The sequence below is a fragment of the Oxyura jamaicensis genome, chromosome Z (assembly GCF_011077185.1).
Source record: "Oxyura jamaicensis isolate SHBP4307 breed ruddy duck chromosome Z, BPBGC_Ojam_1.0, whole genome shotgun sequence".
Lineage (NCBI taxonomy): Eukaryota > Metazoa > Chordata > Aves > Anseriformes > Anatidae > Oxyura > Oxyura jamaicensis.
The window spans coordinates 67767456-67792747 of record NC_048926.1 but is presented as its reverse complement, the minus strand read 5'-3'; the positions used below and the strand labels follow the sequence as shown (position 1 = coordinate 67792747).

Here is a 25292-nt window from a genome sequence, read left to right as displayed (position 1 = left end):
ACTAATCTTAGAACTAAAATATGAGAAGCTTACTTGTTTCTTTGAATAATCTACAGGAGATAGGATGCTGTCTGGTACTGGCAGTCTTCTGTAACCCAGTAGAATACGGCTGGTTTACTTCCCTGTTTTGTCATCAAGAAGACAATCTACCACGCTTTCAAGATTAATGTCAGCAATTTTATGGCAGTTACCAACCAGTGATTACAGTAATAAAGTCATTGAAGGCAGTGGCTGCCCAATCCCCAAAACATGTGTACTTATTTACAAACAGAGATAACTTGGAGACAAACAGGGTTAATAAAGCACTTACTCTTAACTGTATTTAGACAAACTGCTAAAACAACACAGTGGAAAAATTATTCTAATCTCCTGTTGTATTTTCAGTGTGCTTACCTCCAACTGTATCTGAGGAAAAAAACAGTGAAATTAGTTCTGAAAGAAAGCAAGAGTCTTAGATGGGGGATAGAGAGTGCACTGTACCTGCAACAGCCCAATGTTACTTGATTTACAACAGCACTGCTGAGGCCACCTCTGAGGTACTATGTCCAGTTCTGGACTCCCTGGTAGAAGGGAAGGGTAAAAGAGCGGGGTCTGTTTATCCTATAGAAGGAGGAGGCTTAGGAGTACCTCAGCTATTTGTGTGTACAACTACCTGAAGGGAAGGTGTAAAGAAGGTGGAACCAGGCTCTTTACAGTGTATGCATGAACAGGACAAGAAGCAATGGGCCACAAAAGGAAACGGGAAGTTCCTTCTGAATATCTGGAAACACCTCACTGTGAGGGTGACTGGGTACTGTCACAGGTTGTCTCAAGAGGTTGTGGATTCTCCATCCTTGGTGGTATTCAAAAGCCATGTGAATGTGGTCCTGGGCAACTGACTCTAACTGTCCCTGCTTGAGCAGAGGACTAGCTGTCCCACAGAGATTCCTTCGAACCTAAGCCATTCTGTGGAGCATCTTGAGAGCTGCTAATGGGGTCATAATCATGAATGTTTTCTGGTTACAAATATGCAACTCTGGGTTCAGGTTAAAAAAATAATAAATCAGATACTCTCAAGGGCCAGCCTTTTTCCAGTTCTTTGTTTCTAGAGTTTTTGGAGGGGAGGCATATCCAACAATAAATCATCTTTATTCATTGTTCCATGTTTCCCTTCAGAAGCAGCTATATGAACAGGGCATTTACTAGGTAAAAGCTATATCCAGAATAAATCACTGTAGGACTGAAGTGCAGGCATTATGCTATACAGCTTTCACAATAAAAGGCATGGACCAGGATAGAACATGAAGCATCACTTAATAGGTTTTGCTTTTAATACCCTGCTTTTAATGCCCTGCTTTTAATGTGACAATGTTTAAAAGACCACCCCCCAGTCTCACAGACTAGGAATTAAGATGTTTACTAAACATTTTTCACTCTTAGTTTATCATTCAAGGTGCTTTCTGCTTCAGAGTTCAAGCGTTTAATTAAATGCATAACTCTTCTATGTAATACCTTACTGCACTACTAAATGCAGAAAGTAAACCACATTTCATCTTAGTTCCAAAAACTTTGAAGATTAAGCTCTTTGACAGTATCATGTAGAATCAATTGCTTTATAGTTTGCAGTTTTAACATCACCTTTCATAATTGCATCTGTAGCAACTTCTGTTTTTTCTTAGGGAAATCTAGGATCTAGGCGGGGAGAAGGGATTTAAACATTCTAACATTTAGATTCAGTTCTGATTCTAACTCAGCTCTGACAGGGCACCTATAGAATTAATATCAACAAATACCAATCCATGAGGCAAGACGACAACGTAAATGCTAATCACCCTCTAAATTAAGCCTTCACTTAAGGCATGCCTTGTCTCCCTTGTAGCTCATTGAAGTAAGCAACACATAGAAAGGTTTCCATTCTGCAACTTCAGCCATAGCAAACTGACAAATATGCCACGATAGAAAAATGCTACAATTTTAATAAAATCAATAAAGATTAAGATCTAGATACTTAGGCATATGTTGGTCCATGCTTACTTTAAAAGTTCTGGTGAAATAAGATGAATTTTATGTGTGTTTTTTTTTGGTGGCCATACCAGCCTTTTGTAATCTCGCCAGATGCCGTTGAGGTGCCTAGCACGCACACAGTATAAAGAACAAGTATTTTCTATGCAACGAAATAGGAGATCATCCACTCTTTCACATTAGTGTGGGAGAGTAATAGATGCACTAAAATGGTGGGTACAAGTTGGACATTTCTTCAACATCAAAATTCTTCAAAGAATAATTAATGCTTTTCCATTTCTGAAAGTCCATTTGTGTCCCAGTTGCAGCACTCTGCACTACGAAGCTTTTGATTTTGATCACTGGTAGATTGTCAAATGTCAGGTACTTCACTGTGATTCCCCAGTCATGCTGGCAATTATTATTTCGGCAATACATCTTGCTTTTTTTCTCAAAACCATCAAACTGCATTGGTTTCTTATGAGGCTTTGTTATGTAACGCTCCTTGAATGCTTCTCCTAGGACAATGTGATGAGATTCCTGAAATGACACACGTGCCAGAAATGTTTAATTGTAGAAACATCTTTTGCTGTATTTTCTGACATTTCCCTTCCCCTCACAAATACCATTTCAGTGGTAAGGTGCTTCCCAGTATTTGGGAGTATCACCTTCCAGCCCCCCCTTTTTTTTTTTTTAATAGTTTGTTATATTTTCATTAAATACCAGGCACCAGAAAGGAGCAGGGCTGGGACTGTCAAAAACAGAATTCTTACATACCACCAGCGTATACACATTTAACTTAGCATCTCTCAAAACCAGGACTGCAGTTATTTGAGCCTTGTGCATAAAACTTACAGCCATCTCAACACCAGACAACCTGAGAGACTCCTGCTTCTCACAGTTTTCTGTGAATTATGATGCAAATAACTTGCAGTGGTAGAAAAAGCAACACTAACAAGTTAAAGAGGTTACAGTTATTTACACTTATTTGTAACATATATAATCAAAGTTTGTTTCAAAAAAAAAAAAGCAATATGAAAGCATATATAGAACAACGTGGAGTCTGAAAACTCTTAATTCCTTCTGGAAATACAATTTCTGTTAAATCTATTTAGGCTGTAATATGTTAGAACTGAGTCTACAGGGATTATTTAAAATGTTGGGGGTTTTTTGCATGGCACGAAGCAAAAAATCAGTTTTCTGAACTCTCAGACCTATTTGCACAGGTGTTGGTGATAACCCAACACCACAAAAAAAAAAAAAAGAGTAACAATTAGAGTTGCGTATTAGACACATCTTGCTATTTGGCAAAGAAATGTATCTAGTTTTTTTAAGGCTGAGCTATTTCAAACCCCTGTCTACGGACTTCACCAGGGCAGAGGAATAGTGAACTCCATCAACAGTCCAACAACAGCTGGTAAAAAACAGAAAGTTTTTCCTGATCAAAAAGGAAAGTGCCTGGAAGCAAGCACTCTGTAATCATAATGCTCAGCTGTGGCCTGAAGCACCTTATCACATCGGCGCTTTTCAGAACAGCACAAATTAAAGAGAAGGATCTTCAAAAAAACCAAACAACAAACAAACTAACTAAAACAACAACAACAACAACAAAAAAACCACCACAGAGCAGGAAAGGCTCAGAATATCCAGATAAGGCTCTCTTTCATGATTACCACATCCCATGTGCAGAGTATTGGCTTCTTGGGCCAACAAAGATTCTTCAAGTTCAGAAGTGCAATGAGATACACAGAAGCAATGTGAGCTACCTATAAAGAGTGGAAAACAATGAAATACTGAAGGATTGCAGGACTCCCCTTGCAAAACCATGGTTTGCCTTGGTTTTCAATACACAGAAGTGGCCCCTAAACCAAGGTGTGAGCAGATCTCAGTACTTTCTGCTGACAATTTTCACTCAGCAGAAATAGTGAGAGAAATGTCTCAGGTGCAGGAAGAGGTCCACAAGAGAAGCTTACATTAATAGGGAAACTAAATATCCAGCAGTTACACTAAGAAGTTACATTATTGAAGGTCACATGGTTTCCTGCAAAAATACAACAATTTTGTCAGAGGTGAGTTCAGGAATCCTGAACTGATTTGTCATATCACATATTTGCACACCTTGTACATAATCCACTGCCATCATAGCATGCTACAGAAGTTGTTACAACTGGTCCTGTGGTTTAGTGATTTACCAAGATTTTTTTCCTTCCCCAGCTGGCACAAAATAGTTTACTTTCCACACTGAAAAACAATGCTATTGGTCCAAAAATGCTGACTTCCCTGGAGTTCGTGGATGCATATTTCCATACAGAGGCATACCTTTATAATTCTGATGTCATCTGTGCTGCAGGCATATGCTTTGCATTTTCCACATAGAAGGTTCTTTTGGCCTTCCACTACTTTAGGTTTTATTTCTTTCTTCCTGGAATCTCGTAACACCTTTTCCTTCATTTGCAGGTTATGAATCTTTAAAATTAATAAACACAAATTGAGATCGTAAGAGGCATCATGAAATTAAGACGAGTACCGATCTCTGAACATGACTCAGGATGGCTAAGTTCTCTTGGTAGGTAACATCTGGGGAGCTACTACTCTTAAGGAACAAACCATGCCTTGTTCTAGCACTGAAAGGACATGGTACACTTACCAGATTAGGAAAGCAATGCCAGAATGAGTCTTTGGGATGGGCAGTGTTCATACCATCTATTCTCCCCCTGACCCCATGGCCCTTTTGGTCATAACAGTGTTAAGTCCTTGTGAAGGTTAAGTCACGTGAGACTCCCAACAGCAGAAACAGCACTGCTCCTCTGGGCAGTCCCTGGTTTGGAAAGAAGGCTGCAGAGGGGCCTCCAGTGAGGCCTCAGGTGGAAGAAGAAGCTCTGCAATGGGTACAGGGGCTTGGACACCCTTTGTTACAGCTCAGTCTATCAAAGTTCTCCTGGAAACATAGGGCAAACTGCAAATCTACAGAGATATGGCAGAACTGTGTACAAAGCATTTTTACTTGCAGTGACTGTGACTGGTTTCTTCTCGCTCTCTGGGACATTTGTTACTAACGTCTACGAGGATCACCACCTGTCCATCACAGCTGGCTTAGCCCAAGACACATCTTTGCATTATCACCTCAAATCCAAGGGTTCTAAACACTCCTTTCTCTACCCCTCATGATGTTTTCTGATATGGAAGTGTGTGGTGAACAGCAGAGTTAATGTAAAACACTGTATGTATGCTGATTGTTCCTATTAGGCTTGTTTTCTGTCAAATACTGCTTGTGGCAAAGACAGTATTGTAGGCAGTACAGAAAAGGTCACCAGCAGAAGAGCATGCACAAACCCAAACATCATCCTGTTAATATCCTGGTCAATGGTTTCCTGAAATTAATAAACACCTGGCATTACAGCAAGCATCGTAGGAAAACACTTGGAGTGGCCCAATGTGAAGGAAAAGTGCTTCTGGACATGGATATGGGTGGACATATTACCATCATCTGCACAGCTGAAGTAATCCCATCTGCCCATCCACAATCCCAAACAGATAAAATACTTTTCTTCTAGTAGACAAAATACTTTATATTTTATTTTTTTAAGCTGACAAGTTAATAAATTCTACGTCAACTTTTAAGGCTTCTGCAGTTCCAGCCCAGATGACATTTAGCTAGCTAGTGGTATACACTATCCCATCTCTGCTGGTTTAGCCTCTGTCTGAAACCAAGTACAGAGCACACTTCCCTCACATTACATAGTCCTAGATAAAGCTGTAGTAGATGAAGGAAAATACACATTGTATGTGTAGATTTTAGTACAAAAATATAACAGAAATACAAACCTTTTTTGCAAATGTTTCTTCATCCCATTCCTGGAGCTTTTCAATAGCTTTATTCATCATTTCTTCCTTACAACGGTTGCATTTTTCATTCTCAACCACTTCTGTTTTGCTTGTCACAAGGATGCACTTGCTGCCTGCTGCCCTTCCACGACCTATACAGCAACACTTTTATCCTTGTTAGTTACTCTTAACAAGATGTGTGAAAGTAGCAGCTATGCCATAAAAGAGCATTAAGGACTTTCTGTGTGGCCGCTCATGTTTCCCATACTTGTCTTCAAATTTATATAGCACTGCTTCCTGAACAGCATTCTGTCATCTCTTTCTTCCTTGATCACAAACCAGAACAAGTAAGTTGTACCCTTCTAGGCATCCTCATGCCTATCTCCCAGCCTCTGCTGTATTGCCTGCTTCTATGGCCTGCCTCAGTTAAGCTCAGGCGTGCTTGACACGCTTCATTTATTGTACAGCATCTTGCTGCCCTCTTTGGAAAAAAGGGTAGAGCAGAAAAGTTCTTACTATTTTTTCCCCTGCTAATTGGTGTCTATCAAAATAAACAAATAAATAAAAATCTATCACAAAACAACAAAACCCAACAGCAAACAAACAAAAAACAACTGAAGAACTGGAAATAGTGCTGGCAAGAAAAAAGCAAGTGCTGTCTCTTCAATCTGTTGGTGCCTACTGCTTGCCTCCTTTTTGCTGCTGTGACACAGACTCCATACCAGTTCAGAAATATTTCACTTAGAACAAGTGTCCACACTTACTTTTAAGCTCCAATCCCCACCGAAGTCATGACTTTATGTGGCCTAAAAAGTTATGTAGCTTATTTTCTTTATATTTTCAATGGCATATTATGAATTAACACTACTCTTTCAGCCATAAGCTGAATTCTGGACTATTATTTCTTTATAGGACAAAAATCAAAAATAACAGCACACAAGCTCTGAAAGCAGAGATCTGAGTGCAATGGAGATCACATTTCATCAGAGTGTGAACTTAATTACTCAGGTAGTATGACAAATTAATCACCATCAAAATAAATTATTGCAGAAAGACAGAGGCAGGTTTAGGCTATCTGGGAATGTCAAGCAGAAGCCAGTATTTAATGTAGTTCTTTCTTCCCCTCTAGTGGCCATATTATCAAATCACCACGATTTGAGACGAGTCTTGGATTTCAAGCAAGCCAAGACAGAAGCAGAGTTTTGTTTGTGTTTGTTTGTTTGTTTGTTTGTTTTTGCTCTTAGATGTTAGAGGTCTGTTCATGCAGTGACCTAGTGCTTGGTGAATTATCAGTGGGCACCAAGAAAGTATCTGTGTTGGTAATCAGCCACTGAGCACAGGAAGGTCTTTGGGAGCCAAGGTAATACATGAAACCTGATTGCAGCAGTCCTTTGCAAATTATCACAATCAGCACAATTCACGCTATTTTTGGCCACAGTTTTTGTAACCATACTTCTGTTTCTATTTGATTATTCACTTGAGGCTCGCTCCTCAACAGCTCAATAACCATGTGTACTTTGGCTAATTCACATGGCAAAAGAAAAGCCACACAATATTAAGGACTCAGTTCTGTGAATAAAGTTGTTACATCCAGTCCCATCATTCATCTGACTGTACTCACAGGCACAAAGGAACAACAGTAAGCAATGCACATATTGCTATATTATTTCTGAATTGCCATTTAGTAGCCCTTTTAAGTTAATTTCTAGGACAAAAGAGTAAATAAATAGCTCTGAATTTCCATACCTCTGACTTGGATCATTTTGGTCACATTACCGGAGTATTCATAGAGCACAACAAGGTTGCACTGGGCAATATCAATGCCTTCATCAGCAACAGATGTAGCAATGAGCAGTCTGCTGTCCTTGCTGGTTTTGAACGCATCCAGTGCACCCTTCTGGCTTGGGAGGGTCATACCTACAGTACCAAGCAACTGAGTCAGGAAAAAACAGTGAATGGTTTCGTGAGCAAGCTACCTCTATTTGCTGTTGCTTAAATGGTACATGGAAATTAGTATGTCTTTTTGACCTAGAAAAATATTTTCGGTTAGCATACCTCGCTGGCTGCACACGATACCCACTGAACAGGAATCTGTTCATGTGCCACAGTAATTGTCATCCTGGGAAACAGCACTGCACACACAGTACCTAACTGATCTTAGTTAATGAGACCCATGGAGATTAGTTATTTTAAGGCCAATCTAACTCTTAACTTAAGCCATTTGTGCTTCATTTTGGGTGCTGCTTCTATTCCATCATAAAATGTCATTGTACCACCAAATATAAGACAGGAGACTGTAAAAGAACAGGGAAAGTACCACAAGAAGTCATCACAAGAAAAACAATTTGTGAATTTCTTTTGAAATAGCAAAAGAATCCAAGAGGAAAGGGCCATTGATGTTGTAACTGCTGCTTTAACCAAAGATCCTAGATGGAAAAAGCCAGCATATACACAGACTTGATTAAAAGTCTTCTAAATACAGAAGAAATCATAGCACAAACAATATTCCGCTGCTTAGGAACACAGAAGCAGTGAAACAAATTTAGCTCTGTAGCCAGAGCATGTCTGGAAAATGGTATTCCACAGAGCAGACCTGCATACCTGTTTTTTGATCTCTTCTTCCACGCCCCATCAAAACACCTGGCTTTATGTAGCTAAGGATAGGGTTTTCCTCCATCCACTTCTTCAAAGCCTGGAAAGCAAACCAGGGAGTTAGAGCCCCATCCAGATGAAATGCCAGTTTGGGATGCCTATGCAGAACTTTCCTGTCCTTGCCTAGGCAATTAATGCTTCTGAGAACAAAAGTCAGAAAAGAAGGTAAGGTCATATTTCAGCAGGGAACATCTACAAGTAGGTGAGGGAACACAATTACTATTGCAGCCCTGATGCCAAATCGGTTCATGTTACAGCTGGTTTCCTCTGTTTTAAACCTCCCAACATAAAGGCTGGCTAAAGTGCAAGCAGCCTTTCACTGCTACATAGTATGCCTTTCTTTATTTTTTAAATGTTCTCCTGTAAGCCAGTAGATCACTGAATACTAGAGCTCTGGGATCCAAAGGAAATGAAGTGCTATTTACAAAATGCACTTTAGCACTGCACAATGAAAGCAGCATCTTCAAACTGTCCTTACATAAGAACAAATTTCAGCCAGGCTGAAGTATGCTTTTGCAAATATCACAGAAAGGTGCCAGGAGATCCTTGGTGTTGTTAGTCTGGACTTTACCTTGCATTTAACTTTTTTTTTTTTGGTTTGTAATTCATCCAGCAAGTCTTTGTCCAAGGATGAAATGGGGATTGGGACTCTCAGCTGGTAAGTCTGCTTACAGTAGCCAGAGACTATGACACTTTGCAGCAAATGTTTAAGAGCTACTGAAGCTAATGATTAGCAGCACACTTACTTCAAGAATGATTTTTTTTTTTTTTCTGGGAACAACATAGTTGAATAGAGAAAAAAGATAATCCAAATATAGAATAGGTTAGTGCATCAGAAGGGTCCAGAGAAAATCTGTTCCACAAAGTCCTCCCTTTTCCTTGATCAAGAACACATGCTAGGGCACAGACCTCCTTTGGGCCTACAAGAATCCTCCAGGAAACCTAAGAATACTGATGGGAACAGTCAGTAAAAGATCAGAGCTGCTGTTGATAACACTGCTGTGCTGAGGTCAAAAATCTTGTAAAACAACTAGCTAAAACTGACTTTGTACCTAAAGCAAAAAACCAACAGCTTAATGATCAACTACAACCTGTAACAAGCAGAAATGATGAAGAACATCTCTTATCTTGTAGCTTTTAGGAAAAATAATAACCTCACCCTGCTTCAGAGCACCACTGCTTAGGATGGTATAGAAAGATAAATATTTGCTTAGGAAGACATTTTTACATTTCCAGATCAAAATGGAAAGGAAAATAGATGAGGCATTACATTTTATCATTTCCCATTGTAGGAGCTTTAAAAAGAGATGTCTTACAGCTACTAAGGCTCTTGTCTTAGCAAAGAGAACACTGCGAGTAGCAAAGAGAAGAGTGCGAGTCTGTGGGTTATAGCGGTATGCATCATCCAGGATGCAGGCAAGCTCTTCCAGTTTAGGATTCTCATTTGCTTCGTCCTTTGAAAGGGCAGTCAGTTCTGGTTCTTTCTCTGGAAGAAAATAGCATTTTATTCAAAAAGAAATAAATCACTTTCTTTAATGAAGGAAACAGAATTCTCACCTCAACCTACTTTCAAATGCCACCATATTCTCTTTAGCTTCTATTTTCACTTAGTATTCTTTCAGATGCATGGAAAGAAAGCTATTGATTAAATGCAACAAAACCTTCAGAAAACAATTTTTGAATCTCATTTCAGAATACATTTTTTAGCAAACTACAGGATCAGTTCTAATCAGAGCAAACTTGGTTCTTGCAGAGTAACACCCTTTCTTCTTTGGGAACAACTGGCACTAGAGGGCAGACACCCCAGTGATGTAAAACTGCAGTCAGAACTGCAACACAACAGATCACAGCTTGGTTTACAGGACACTGTTGTGAACCCAGAAGCTAGACAACTGCTCAGCCTCTCAGTTTCAGTAAAAGAGGTTTAGAGGTCTGCCTGCTGTTTGCCAGGAGCTCAGGGCTTGTCCAGGAGCCCTGGGCAGGGGGAGGCTAGGCAGTGCTGTGATCATGTTGCCTTATCTAAAGCTGCAAGCACCCCATCTGTCCATCTGCTTGTGAAGCACCCCTCAAAGGACAGCACTGCCTTACCTTAAAGGCTGGCACTTCAGAACCTACTACAGCATTTACTGAAAACTACCATTGCTTCCTTAGCTCCTGCAGTAGCCCCAGAAAGTGAGACCCCCCCCTCAACTACCCTAGTACTACCTTTGTACCCACAGGAATAGTACAAAGTACATAGGAAAAGTACAAAGCTTCTAGGGGGAAAAAAAAAAAAAAAAGAAAAAGAAAAAAAAAAAAAGAGAATTACAGCTTTTCTGAAGAAACAACTTGAATCATCCTACCAGAAACCCTTTTTTCCCTGCAGTTGTCAGAGGTAACTGTGTGAAATACCTTGAAATTTGGCCGTCAGGTACTGCTCTAATTCTGTGTATGGTCCATTCTTGACATTTGTGAAAAACTCAGTCAGGTAGGATAAAGCATCTATGATGCGGGCATCTTCACTGATGATGAGGGCATCATTGTATTTCTGACCACAGAAAGAGACACACACACTGAAGCTTCATTTTTGATGGGATGGAGGATGAATGCAAATGTTATTTAGGTAGATTACATACTACAGACTTGTGTTGTTCTTCCATTTGCATAGCAACACAAACATTACAAACCCTCCTCTGCACTATACTATGCTTAGTGAGTACCTTAAGACACAATTCTAGAGGATGCATGCTTTAGCTTATGTCAAATAAGAAGACTAGGTTAAAAACCTGCTCCTCAATGGACATGTCAGTACCAGGAACAGGAGAGCTCCATCTCTGTATGGAAGAACAGAGGATATACACTTACCCGCAGGTGTTCAGTGCAAATGAAAAGGGCTCTACATATCCTGCTCTCCTCCTCCTTGTCTTCTAGTTGCAAAAGTCTGCATTTCCTCTGAGTGACAACTATCCAGTGTTCATATTTCTGTGTTCCATAATCTTTCTTGCTGTTTTGGGAGACTGTATCTACAAAAAAGGAGGAAACAAACATTTGTTCACCTTGTTCCTCATCACAAATAACCAGAACAGTTGGCCAGAAGACAATGCATTTTCAATGAATGTTAGGTCTAAAAAGCCTAAACAGAAGAGCACTGTAAGATACAATCACTGAACTGCTGAGGCTGGAAGCACCTCTGGTGATCTTTAGTCCAAATCCCTGGTCAAAGCAGGGTCACTTAAAGCAGAATTCTCAGGATCGTGTTCAAATCAATTTTGAGTATTTCCAAGGACAGTGACACCACAACTTTTCTGGGCAACCTGTACCAGGGCTTGACCACCTTCACAGCAAAGGAGTTCTTCCTGATGCTGGAGGGGGATTTCCTGGGTTTCTGTTTGTGCCCACTGCCTCTTGTTCTGTCTCTGGGAACCATCTGAGAAGAGCCTGGATCTGTCTTCTTTAATCTGTGTATTTCAAATTACACCCAGAGATTAGGCTAGAATTAACCTGGTACAATTCAGTTGAGGATCTGTGTAGAAACAAACATCTGTAAGGCTTTTACGAACAGAGTTAGAGTTCTCTTTTCCTGTAAGATGCCTACAGTATTCAAGATGCTGCAAGTGCATTGCTCCTTGGATTACCAGCTACTCAATAGTTCAGTAATCATCTTTTAAATTGGTCCATGGTACTTAAAGGTATATTATCCAAGGGGCTGTTCTGGAGGCAGAACTAGCTAGTACCTCTTTGTTTCATCCACACTCTGCATGCTTCACAAATATTAGTACTCTGAGGGTCCATAGAAGGGAAGGCAATGACATTTTAATGCAAGAGGAACTGTAACAGGGAAATAAGCTTCACAAACTTTTACTTTATTTACGGTACAGCTGGGTAAGTTTATTGTACAATTTGAAAGCAAATTTATTCTTTGTTTTTTATTGTCTTGTTTTGCTTTCTAATCCTTCCTTCCAGCCACAGAGTACAGTTCATTCTCCAATATCTGGAAAGTGGTGGAAAAGTAATTTGGAAAATACGGAAACAAGGGAGACAAGCTCAAGGCACCCTATTCAGTTGGCAAAGGCTAGTCTAAGTGCAGACAAAATCCTTTAATTCAGGGCTGGACTTGACAGACCAAGGTGGATCCTGAGCATAGCTATTCAGGGGCATCCTCTTTGTGCTGCAGCTCTCAAACTGCAGATAAGACTGGACACCACTTAAAAACCCTGCAAAAGCAGACAGGATCAATTTCAGTTCTGCAGGGCTGCACAGTTAAGTCTCATGACAATGCCACCCATTGTTTCTTCTCACAACTGTGCATCTGCCTCTCTGCAAACCTTCACATCTCTGGCAGCTCATGAGGCTGGGATCCTGCAGACAAATGTCTCTTCTTTGGCAGCTGTATCCTCTCTCTGATGGTGTTTCTGTTCCACAGATCCTCTTCTGTAAAATTATCTTAAATGCTTTCATCAGGAAATAACAAAGGAAATGGGAAAATGCAGCCAGAAGTGTGAGAATAAAAGGCTGACCAGAAAAGGTGGTTAGGGTACCCCTACAAACAACCCAGGGTGCAACTCAGAGAGACCAGAGATACTGTGTGAAGAAGGCTCAGCGCAGCAGAAGATAAAACTTTCATTAGGAGGAAGAAATTACAGCAATCAGAATAACACAGAAGCTGAGCCCCTTCTCACTTTCATTGATGGAGATATCTAGGAATTAATCATCTAAAGAGATGCTTGAGTGAAAACTTCCAGCTATCTCTCATCACGAAATCCAGCTCACTGCATTTTGAAAGCAAACATTTTGGTAGCTTTGTTTCCAATTCAAGCTGATGTGACAATGTCAGAACCAAACCATTCTTAGCATTCCACAAACACAGGTTGAAATCCAAGCAAAAATATTCAAGATTACAAAGTCAATCACAAGTAACAGAAAAGTATGTGACTCTTCTACCTGTGATCTCTCATGTAGGTAATACTGGTTAGAGACAAGTAAAAAGGAAGGAGGAGAAGGTAAGACGAAGATAAGTAACTGCTGTAACAGCCGTGAGGACTCACACCGATGTAACTGAAGACAGAATCCCACTTATAGCCATATTATAGTGCCTTACCCACTGAGTAAATCTTCCTCATAAGTGCTTCTGTCTCGGACATCAAATCTGAGATAATGACTGCAAAGTGATTGTGAACTCGCCTCTTAACCAATCTGACATCTAAAGACAAAAAGCAGAAGTGAGTGGGTCAGTGGCTTCAGTTAAGTCAAACATTTTCCTGGGCAGCACAGAACAAATCCTTGTCTGGAAGAAAACTACATACAATGCTCTGTGCTATCATAATGATGTTTATTGTTAGTAAGCATTATGTTTGCACAGAGAGAAACAGTTCCCAGTCTTCACTGGCAGAACTGAACTGACTTTTCTGCCTTGCTAAATGAATATCAGAGACCGTGCAGATCAGCAAAGAGAAAACTTGTTTTTTCCTGTTTTCAGTACCATCCCCTTCTGGAATGATGTTATGACCACATGGCTCTTCATGAGAAGAGACATGAGAAATTTAAGTATTTCCAAGGGGGAACAAAAAAGAAGATAAAACATCATCCACCTCATTTCTCTACCTTTTATCTCTCAACACATTAATCTCAGCAAAGTGGTGGCATGGCTGTGTTCACCCTGAGGTTGTCTGATGGAAGCTCAGTTTGTGGGTATGTGACACAGCAACGTCATCTTGTACAGATGATGACTTGCAGCTGATGAAGCTAAGTCTACATGGTATGGTCTGCTTTTTCTGCAGGCTCAGGGAAATTTGTGCTGGTTCATGTGCTGCTGGCTAGGTTGTTTTTTGCCTGGTCACAGGAATGAGCCCTAAAACTGGATGCAATCTGTGCCCACACTGGCCTTGCTTTACTGCAGGGCAATGGTCAAGTGCATGCTCAGACCTCTTTCAAGCTATCAGGAAGCAAAGCTCCAGCTGACTTATAAGCTTTTAACTTCACCTGACAAAAGTGGGTCAGATAGCTGAGTTAATGGTGGTGCTTTGCATCTCAGAGCAAAATGGAAAGAAAACATTTACCTATTTCTGGCTTGTTCATGAACCTTTGCAGATCTTGTATGTTCTCTCTGACAGTGGATATGGCCTGTATGTCAAGGTAGGAGCAGAGACTACAGATGTGCTCCATTGTTTCCTCAATGTTCCTGGCATTACCAACTCCAACAGAAGCAGTCAAACCTAAAATCTGAGCACACACATGAACAGCGGTGTTGGTCCTTTGTCACAAGCAAAAAAAATACTGGAGGTGCGGTTACCAACCAACAAATTGTCACTGTCTTCAAAAACAAGGAAACAAAGCAAGCAACTGAAGTGCCTGAAGTCCTAAATGACAGGACTTATTCTTGAGAGTCAGACCTTGTCTCCACTCATGCCTTCTCCATGTTGATCAAGCCTTGTGTATTTAAACTGCAAATAAATTATCCAGCTAATTTAATCCATCAACAGCTGCATTTGCTCGTGCTCATCACCCACAGAAACAGCAAATCCACACCCAGAGCTGTCCTCCACATCCACTCTGAGGAGTCTTTACAGCAGTTTCTTGGCAGCTAGAGGGAAGATGCAACTGGGGAAAATAGTCTGGAGGTAGCTGAAGAAAGAGAGGAGTTGCAGGTGCTAGCATTTTCATTTGCAGCCATTGATAAGTGTGAGCTTGAACTGGATTAACACAGAAGGCAAAATTTCAGGCATTGCTGACCGCACTGCAAAATGTTTCTCATTAATGTTTCCACCACTGCCAGGCTGAGGCTTACCTGTGGCAGCTGACTTGCAGAGGAGTTAAATTTCTGCTCCAGATACCTGGTCATTAACACATTGTAAGGGTGGTTGCCTGTAGTGTTGTGGCACTCATCGAATATCATCAGAGTGAAAACGGAGAGGGAGGCAAGGGTCCCATCCTCAAAGCTATTCACCAGGATCTGGGGTGTCAGTACAATGATGTCATTGTCCTCTATAACATTTTCTACAGAGACATTTGAAAAATTTTCACCACTAATTCCTTGAATGGAATATCTAAGAAGAAACAAATGATCAAGTATGAAAAAGGATGCTCTGCAAAGAAAAACAACAACAACAACAACAAAACCCAATAACCTAGAAGGGTGTAATTTTCAGCAAGCCCTAAAGGGAAGTGACTAAATTAAAAATGTCATACTGTTGGAACCTATAGTCTGATCTGCAGAAGCTGAAAAAAACAAAAATTGAGTGTAAACAGCTGGATTTTCATCTCCCATTAACTGAAATATATTAGATTTGAGGGGTGGTGATTTTGTCCATTTAAGCTTCACCTGTCAGTTCACGGCCAAGTTGTATTTGGAAAACCTGCTCTTCACCCCTTTTCTGTGTACAGCTGTTAGCACATGACTGTTTTCTGTCCAGCAGCCTCCATAGCTATAGAGATTCCTATATATTCTTCCAAAATCAGAAACTGCAGGGTATAGATACTCCCCTAGGAAATTATCAGTTCCATCTGAAAGTTTGGCTGTCATCTGAAGAAAGGTTGAAAGGTTGAACAAGGTCCTTTATTTTGGAAAAGAAGGAGATGCTGCTATTTGAGAACAAGAGGAATCACAACTCTAGTGCTGCAAAATGGCTTGCCCTTGGGAGCAGAGCTGCAAGAAGCCTCCAGGGAGAAGACACTTCAGCCCTTCTCCAGAGGCAAGCATGGGTATGCTTTGGCCATTGCCACAGGTGCAGTACAGTCAGTGTGTGAACTCACCATAAGCAGAGGTACCACACTTGTTTTGCACCATCTACCATGGTGACTTCCTGTTCTTACCACAAACCATCTTACATCAGTGAGAAACATTCCTGTCACCAGCTAAACCATTACATTTTGCTGAGCCACAGCTGACTGAGAGTGTAGTTTATCTTCTGTGGAGGTAGAATTACACTTACCCTTGTCTTTCAAAATGCTGCTTGAAGACATTTTTCTGTTGTTCATACACTGGGACTTTAGTTGCAAGAAAGACAACTTTCGCCTTTTGTCCCACAGGCATGTTTTGGAAATGGTGTTCACAAATCAGAAGCGCGACAAGAGTTTTTCCAGATCCTTTGAACAAAGAACATGATGGGTAAGGCACTAGTGTGAAAAGGCATGCTTGTAAGCAGGGGCCTGACCCCAGACCTCATCATCTGGCCCTTGAGAAACAGGGAGCTGGCAAGGGGGCTGTAATACTGCCAGATGCCCTTGGTGCAGGGCCAGAGCCTGCACATCTCTGTGGCAGGTCCCAGACAAGTTACACAGCTCTGTTCCACGATGCACAAAGCCGAGCTCATAAAACGACATCTCCACATACCCCAAAAATGATTACATGGAAAATAATGGAGTGTGGAGGGCATGGGTGGCAGCAGCACCTGCTTCTGGAAGGAACATGCATATTCTCTAACGGATTCTGTTGTTTGTAATGGACAATGTCTGATTTTTTACATTCCCTTATTCCAGTTCACCTCCACTTTTTTCAGTGTTGTGCAGAGAAACAAGGAGAGTGCCATACTGCCCTTTGGAGGCTGTCTTTTCAGCTGGGTAGTCATCCCTTTCTCTCCTGCAGTCTGTCTGCAGACACCAGGTGAAAAGCCATCTGCAGTTTTATTCATTCTGTTTGAAGTCACCAAGTGTATTTCTGCTCCTGGTGCATGCTACCATGAGGCCAGGCCATGGCACAGGTACCAGTGTTTTCAGCCTCAGTCCTTCCCCTTGCAGTTTTGCTCTTCTCACATTTCTCTCTTCCCCATTAGCATTCAGGCTCACTGTGTGGAGTGCCTGAGCTCTCCTTTGCTCTGCTGCTGCTACTCCACCTGCTTCTGCAGCAGGTGGGCTAGCAGCAGAGAAAACAGTGGGGAGAAAGAGCTGAGTGATCTCTCTTTTGCTGCTGACCTTCAATCTCAATTCAGTACTGAGCTACTGCAAAAGTTCCCTGTGGTGGTCTGGTGCTGCAGGCAGTGAATTACAGAGGACAGAAGAGTCTGATGGGAACTCACTCTGTTTTTCCTTTGGGTTGCAAGGCCCAGAGACCTCTACTCTTACAGGGATGTCTGCTTTTAAATAAACAGCTGGAAAAGTCTGATTCAGTCTTTACCCTCCTCTATCCTTCATAGCCCTCTCTTCCAAAATACTTGCATTTTCTTACCAGTAGGGGCACATATTAAGGCATTTTTCCCATTGATAGCAGGCTGTGCAAGTTCAATCTGGTAGCTCCGAGCCGTCTTTGTTTCATAGACAGGTGGAGGCTTGCCAGTTCCTTCTAGGAAAGATTGACAAATGATGCTTAATCCATGTTTTACGAAGAGTGTTTCAACAGAAGTGGATAAAATGTATTGTCCCCCATATGCTTACTATCTAAAATGATAGAGCTAGTGTCCTTGCAGTCTACACAGAGCATTCTCTGATGGAAAATGCTTTTTACAGGACACATACATCAGACAAGAACTGTATGTAGTTTTTATGGGATGCTTTTTTTTCTACTAGATTGTGCTTCCTAAAATGAACTCATTCCAGTATCTTGGAAGACAACTCACTTTGACTGGTTGCCTTTAACTCAGAAAGAAAACACATGGACATATTCTCCCCCAGAATAATGTGCACTGAGTTCAACTTGTATTCTTTTAGCCTTCTGCTTCACAGACTTTTGAAGATGATACCTTCTTAAATCATAGTCTTATCACAGGGCTTACATTACAGAACAGTATGTAGAATCCACGGGTGGGACAAAATTTGCTATACGATATATGTCAGCAACTGTACAGATCCTTTACAGCCACATTCAGCTACGGAAGCTAGCTGACATCAGGTCTTGTGTGCACTAGTTATATCGGAGAAGATATATAACACCAGCATGATGTTGGAAACTTCTTCGATAATGTGCTGATGGAACAACTCTGCATTGGAAATATGGTAAACTGGGGGCAACCTCTAACACATGTAATGTCCAACATGCAATACTTTAAACATTTGAAGAGGAGATAGCTAAATCAAGTTACTGATTTGTACTACATCTTCAGTGCTTTCCTTTGTGGCAAGTCACATCTGCATCCACCAGGGGTCTAAAGGAATGGAGAATCCCTACTGTAAACTGTTCATGTTGCTAAATCTTACCTGCAGCTGAACCAAGATTTTCACTGAAATTATTATCAGGTTCTGCTTCTTCAGAATATGTCATACTGGTTTCAAGGCAGTCCTCAGAGGCCTCTGTCATTTCACTGTCAACATCTTTGGCATTATCTGCACAATGACAAAAGAAAAAAGTCATGTTAACTATCCTTTTGATTTTAAAATGCTGTATTTGCTGGGATAGCAAGGTGAATCGGATGGTTACTAGCATGGAAAGGCTACATTAAATGATACTGCATCCAGGCTCCCTGTTACATAAAATGCACTGCATTCAGTGTTGGTCTTAGAAAATCCACAAACTCAATGCATATTTAGGTACCCCTTAAAAAAGCAAGGGAGATAATAGATGTGTAGAGACAAGATTACAGATCTAATGTGGACATTAACCACAAGCATGAAACACATGTAGGAGTCCAAAGAAGCTTTGTAAATTCAAGACTTTGTTCTCCCTTGCACCCCCCCCCCCTTTTTGGGGGAATCTAGAAACTGTAGGACTTTCTATATACTTTATCTTACATGATGATATAAAGACACTAAAACTTTATTGGGCCCTGTAATTATTTATCTTTTCAAACAAATGTAAGTAGGCCTTGCACAGAGTCTCACTGTGAACAGAATACACCAAGGCAAAGCACAGTTTTTGGAGAGGGGGAAAGAGAAAAAATGTGCCCTAATCCAGCTCCTGAAAGCACATGTTACCCAGGATTAAATTCTACTGGTAACCCTCCTTAACTACTAGCATTAAAGCACTTCCAGCATGGACAATGCCACCTCAGTCTGCAGTGGGCTCACTGGCTTTAAACTGGATGTTAGCAGATGCTGCCCCAGAACACTGAAACCTTTAATTTATAAAATATAGTTATTATCTGTATCATATATATAGCCATCAGCTATGTAAAATAGTATCTCTATATATGGAAGTATTATTCTTATATATTTTATATTGAATTTGCTTATGATTTGATTAACCATACAAAACTAAATCCCCAGATAAGAAATAACACAAACATACACATTATACTACAACAATAAAAATATTCAGAATAAGATATATTATGTAAAAAGCCACTTAAGAGTGGCTTGTCTCAGTTACTAATTGAAAACAATTAGAACAATCACTTATGGTTTGTGAAAAAGCAAATACAGACATAAAAAATAGAATCCAATTTATTCAAAACCACTTGGCTTAATCTTTCGGTAGTGAAATACATATATTTAATTTTATATGAGATATTTTATTTTTTAAGAAAGAATATTGCTGTTTTTCTGTTTTGTTCCATTTTTAGCATTAAGGAGAAATGCAGTCCGATGGTATTCTTTTAAATTAGTCTTACTCTCCTGAAGAAAAAAAACAAAACAAACAAAGCAAGCAAACATAAAAACCAACAACCTGTCTGGTACGAGAACAGAAAGAAAACATCATAAAAACAATTTGCAGTTTACCTTCTCTCATATCCCACAGTTCACTTGCACGGTAATATCCTGTGTTTTCTAGTGCCAGCTGAAGGCTTTTTGGCCAGTGCTCCTTATCCGACCGACAGAGACATTCAATGAGTTTAGTTATGCCTGCCGCTTTGCTTCTGCTTTCGCTAATCTGCATGTACGACAAACAGAATTTGCTGTAGCTTGTGAGTAATCAAAAACAATTCTCTGACATTTTGTTTGATTTGTATTGTTTGATGTTCAGTTGAAAATTACATTTCCTTCCCACAGAAAAAAAAAATCCAAAAAAATGTGGTCATTTACCTACTAGTGCTGCAATTCTGCCTGCCTAGGTGTACACTAACATTAGCTGGCCTATGTCAGCAGACAGCCTATTTGCTTAAATATTTAGAAAACTATAAAGCAAACTGTGTGGCAGGCCTGATATTTAGTCAGATGCAATCTTTCTAAATGTTATATCTCCGTAAAGAAAAAAAACTCTTTTAAAATAGCTGTAAACAACCCCCCTCAGGAGTCACAAGGAGCAAGAACACCTTACAGACTCTTTCACCCAGCATCAATAATTTATTATTAGCATCAATAATTTATTATTACCAATTGCTCGTTGACTACTACAGGTTAGTGTCAATTGTTATCAGCCATCAGTAATGACACTGAGATGGAACTGGGTAACAATGCAACTGCTTCACATCCAGAAGTGTTAAAAACATCAACTTCTGTGACACTGCATTTAGCTAACGACTTCAGACCAGAAGGTTCATTTTACTCTGTGGCCATCTCTTTGGGTGCTCACAAAACTCAAAATGCCATGGAAAGTTTCTAGGGTTTTTTACAGTTCAGAAATCAGTCTATTTCAAACCCCAGGACAAGCAAGAATCAGTTTAGCTGATATCTAATTGCCATTTTGCCTACATCCACCTCTATTTCTAGGAGGCTAACTGCAGCATGAATGCTCCAAAAAGGGCGCTATTGCAAGGCAAAGCAAGATATCCATTTGACCACAACGTGGCACCTTCCAGAAGCCCTGAGGCTTCTCTGGAGCCTCCATGCTGCAAACACAGGCGGCTTGAGCACAGACAATACTGAACATTTGTACAGCAGCAAAACCAGGCAAATATAGGGATTTTGTCATTAACCAAACCTGCTGAATCTCTTCGCACTCCCTGTCTATCAGGCATGTGTTTATGTACGGAATGAGCACTACTGGGTCGACTTCTAACATTGTTGCCTCTATCCGCTTCAACAGCTGTCTGTGTAACTCCAGTTTTTCCAGTTTGCTGAAGTCCCAGTTCTCAATTGCTTCTGCCAGTCCTGTGTAACCTTCAGAAAAAAAAGCATCAAATAGTTACTATGAATTCAACTTCTGGCTAGAATACCTATGCATGAGCTGCAATACACTTTCTTAGCCAATCTGGAGAAATTAAAATTGTTTTGGCCTGTGACTGACAAAAGTCTAGGTGAACAACAAACAACTTATATAGATTCAGTGACTATTTCCATTATCACACCTTCATATAAGTCCTGGTTTTGGCTGGAACAGTTATTTTTCTTCCTACTGGCTGGTATGGTGCTGTTTTGGACTGAGGATGAGAATAACATTGATAACACATGGATGTTTCAGCTGTTGCAGAGCAGTGCTTGCACAAAGCCAAAGACCTTTCAACTTCTGGTGCTGCCCCACCAGTGAGGAGGCTGGGGGTGCACCAGGAGCTGGGAGGGGGCACATCCAGGACAGCTGGCCCAAATGGACCACAGGGATGTCCCATGCCATGGGATGTCATGGTCAGCAGTAAAACTGGGAGAGTTGGCTTGGGCAGGGGGCACTGCTGCTACTTGGGATCTGGCTGTGCATCAGCCAGTGGGTGATGAGCAATTGCACTGTGTATCACTTGCTTTGTATATTCTATTATTAATGTTTTCCCTTTGTCTTCTGTCCTATTAAACTATTTTACTCAACCCATTATTTTTTCCACCCTCTTTTTGAGTCTCTTCCCCCATCCCAGTAGGAGTTAGTGGGGGAGTGAGCAAATGGCTGTGGCGTGTTTCGTTGCCTCCTGGCTTAAACCACAATATGTAATGAGAAAAGACTTTTGCTAAAAGTGCAGTAATACTTGCAGGGAGGACAAAAATGCTACAAAAGGTCACTGTGTGTTTACCCGAAGTGGCCATTACAACCCACTTCTTTTGGTCCATACAATCTTTAGATCCATGCAGTCTTCACAAATACTCCTACAGAATTTGTCCAAAGCACAGACACCATTCTGCATCACAAGCACCTTTGGACCCCTTTTATTTTATTCACCATCTATTTACATTTTACTCCTGTCCTTGGCTCCACCCTCATTTAATGCATTCACTTCAGAACCCTGACTGAGAACAAGTCAGACAACTTCTGCCTAGACACTCAGCAAACAGCTGAAAACAATGTAACGGAATAGGAAACAGCAGGGAATACCACTTAGAGGACTTGCATGGTTTGTCTTGGTTCAGAAGAGAAGGAAAGCAGGACATTACCCCAGAGGGACAGTGGGAGAGCAGAACAATTTCCCTAGCTTTTTATTTTCTTTTGGAGGAGCAGGGGAGCAGTGTGGGTACTTACCACCATGGTGTCTTTAACCTGATTGTCACCTATCCATTTGCCAAGGGGAAGAGTAATGCTCGATTCTAGTTTAAGGCCAAAGAGCCTTAAACTAGGGATAGCACTTGGGGTCGGCAGGCAGACACTTTCAGTGTTTCTGCTGGACATGCACCAAACTGAATGCTATGAAAATATTTAAAGGGGGGCTTTTTTTTTTTTTTTTTTTTTTTTTTTTTTTTTGAATCCAGGAATCGGCAATAGAACAGCACAGGAAAAAGTTGCCCTAGAACTGAAAGGGGAGAGTAGGACTACATCCAAGCAGTAAGAAAGCCAGCAATAAAATAGCTCACTGGGGTACCGTAACCATTGATAGCAGCCAGTAAGTGAAAGCAGAAGTGGCTTTTAGCATGAGACCTGTGGAGCTGAGGTATCGAATAAATCCCCAGCAGGAACCTGTGATAGAACCCATGCCTGGAGAGCAAAGGTGCCAAATCCTGACAACTTTACGCCTCCACGGTCTTTTTTTCCTGCCACCTGTGGGGACCTCACACATCCAGCAGGCACAGCTCCCGAGGGACGAATGCCTCATTTCTGAACCGCGGCTGCTCAGTAACCTCCCCCGGCACCTCCACCTTGCACCCTAAGACTTTGGGCTATGCTTTTTAAAATCGGCCTCTCATGCCAGCCCCCGTCCTCCAACGGAGCCTCCCCACGCCTCCAGCCGCCCCCCGGCCCCACGCACCCCCAAACCCCGTTAGGGCTCCCCTTGTCCCGGCGGCTCCCGGCGGGGGTCCTCCTTCCCTCACACCCTTCTCGCCGCCACCCACCTGCGGCCAGCATCGCGTCCAGCATCCCTCGGAACCAGCCCCGGGCCTCCAGCTGCAGGACGGCGTCCAGAAAGAGTGTGGCGGCGCCGCTCACCCCCCTCTCCTCCTCCTTGCGGATCCTCTCCCGCAGCTCTGCCGCAGAGACGCGCTCCCGTCAGGGCGCTGCCCGCACGATGGCGGCTCGGTGGGGACCCCCGGGGCACATCCCTGGGCCCCGCGGCCGCGGGCAGGCCACTGAGGGGCCCGGGGGAGCGTGTGGGGAGGGGGTCTGCTCACCGTCGGGCAGCCAGTCCGCCATGTTGCTCAGCACGTAGACCGGGTTGAGGCTCCGCTCGATGTAGCGCCGGTAGCACTGCAGGCCCCGCTTCTCCTCCGCCGTCATGGCTCGGCTCCGTCAGCCGCCGCCCGGCCCCGCACGCAAAGGCACCGAGGCGCGGCGGGGAATGGAAAACGAAAGCGGCCCCGCGGGGTGTGGACCTCGCAGCTCCATCCGCAGACCGCCCTCTGGCCAGGAACGTCCACAGCCAGCTGCTCGCAGCTTCGTGAACCTCGTATTGTCACTAACAGCCCCACAGCCATAGCCACGCGGGACCACCGAGAGCCGGGCTTGTGCTGGCAGGGTGTGTGGTGAGGCAGAAAGAGGTACTGCCACGGACATTTTATGTTCTAGTCCACCTGTGCTCTCAGCTAATGTTCTTTCTTATATTTCTCTTTGATCTCTCCTTTTATCCGTTCCACCCAGTTCTAAATGGACTGTAGGAAATTACGTCTGAAAGCCCGTGTGGTGCTTTCCCAAACTGAGCCTGCAGGGGCTGCCCACAGGCAGCAGCTCTTCAACAACTGCTCCCACACGGCTCCGTACCACCGGGTCCATCCATCCCCCAGGAGCAAACTGCTCCAGCATGGGTGCCCCACGGGTGTCAGCTCCCCAAAGATCCCAAATGTGAGATTCTCTCACATTTTCTCACTCCCAGCTGCTGCTGCCCAGCACTTCTTTCCCTTCCTTAACTGTGCTCTCCCAGAGGCACAAACAACATCACTCGTGGCTCAGCTCTGGCCAGCAGCAGGTCCCTCTTGGAGCAGCTGGTGCTGGGCTCTGCTCTCAGAGGCCACTCCTGCAGCCCCTCTGCCACATAAACCCAATGCACCCTGTACCACCATGATGTGGCATCATTGGCCATTATCTTTTCAAAGGGCCCTAGGCTAGGAGAGACTTGCATTTGGGCTGTTAGCTTAACCAGAGCAATGGGAAGGACCAGAGAAATAACATGCATAGCTGACCAAAACAAAGAAAGGTTATCCACTCCTAGACTGGGAAATGCCAAACAACTGGGAGAGGACAGGTGAACAAGCCCCCATCAGTCATCTCTCCACTCTGCATTTTCATAAGATGATCTCTTAGGGCTTAATTTGCTTGTGAATAGCAAGGAGGAAGCCCTTACCCTCTATGTGAGTTGCTCAACTCACCCTGTAGAACACAGTGATTGGACTGACAGGTAGCAAATGTAGCAGAGAAGCATTTTTTGCTCAGTAGTTGACTTATTACAGCTTTCACTCAATCAGCAATAAGTGATATTAGCCCTCAACTTCTGCTTGTCACAGACAGAGAGTGTTCAGGGATTCAAAGATCAGTGCTACGGGTGGGTAGGAATCACCCTGCCAAGCAGAAACCCAGTCTTGTCCTTCATCTGAGAACAGGAGGAAATCAAACTCCTTGTTAGTCATTTCTCCAGCCTTAGATGGAGAAGTCAATCTGCCCAGTGAAGTGGACCCACTGTTCTTCAACAAAGCTGGCACTGGAGTGCACAGGGGAAAAGCACCTCTAATTGTGCATGCAGAATGTGGAATGAACCTGCTGGGCAGGGTGG

The 25292-nt window shown here is 42.2% G+C and overlaps 1 protein-coding gene across 1 annotated transcript; it reads right to left on the bottom strand.

Annotated features, from left to right (window-relative positions):
* Window positions 1-155: 155 nt before the first annotated feature.
* DDX58 (DExD/H-box helicase 58) lies at window positions 156-23987 on the bottom strand. The gene is made up of 18 exons (XM_035309512.1): window positions 23701-23987; window positions 23425-23556; window positions 21161-21339; window positions 20020-20170; window positions 18562-18687; window positions 17597-17710; window positions 16365-16518; window positions 15221-15479; window positions 14493-14655; window positions 13535-13636; window positions 11302-11459; window positions 10849-10984; window positions 9774-9943; window positions 8407-8497; window positions 7552-7722; window positions 5806-5957; window positions 4300-4446; window positions 156-2520 (listed from the first exon to the last, which is right to left on the bottom strand). The coding sequence occupies exons 1-18, from the start codon at window positions 23804-23806 to the stop codon at window positions 2206-2208; spliced, it is 2826 nt and encodes a 941-aa protein (XP_035165403.1). The 5' UTR covers window positions 23807-23987; the 3' UTR covers window positions 156-2205.
* Window positions 23988-25292: the final 1305 nt, after the last annotated feature.

Coding starts and splice junctions, on each gene's coding strand:
- DDX58 (XM_035309512.1), bottom strand. CDS start 23,806: ATGACGGCGGAGGAGAAGCGGGGCCTGCAGTGCTACCGGCGCTACATC. Junction 5,958..7,551: donor CAAAATGATCCAAGTCAGAG/GTATGGAAATTC, acceptor GTTGCTGTATAG/GTCGTGGAAGGGCAGCAGGC. Junction 2,521..4,299: donor ATGACATCAGAATTATAAAG/GTATGCCTCTGT, acceptor GTGTCATTTCAG/GAATCTCATCACATTGTCCT.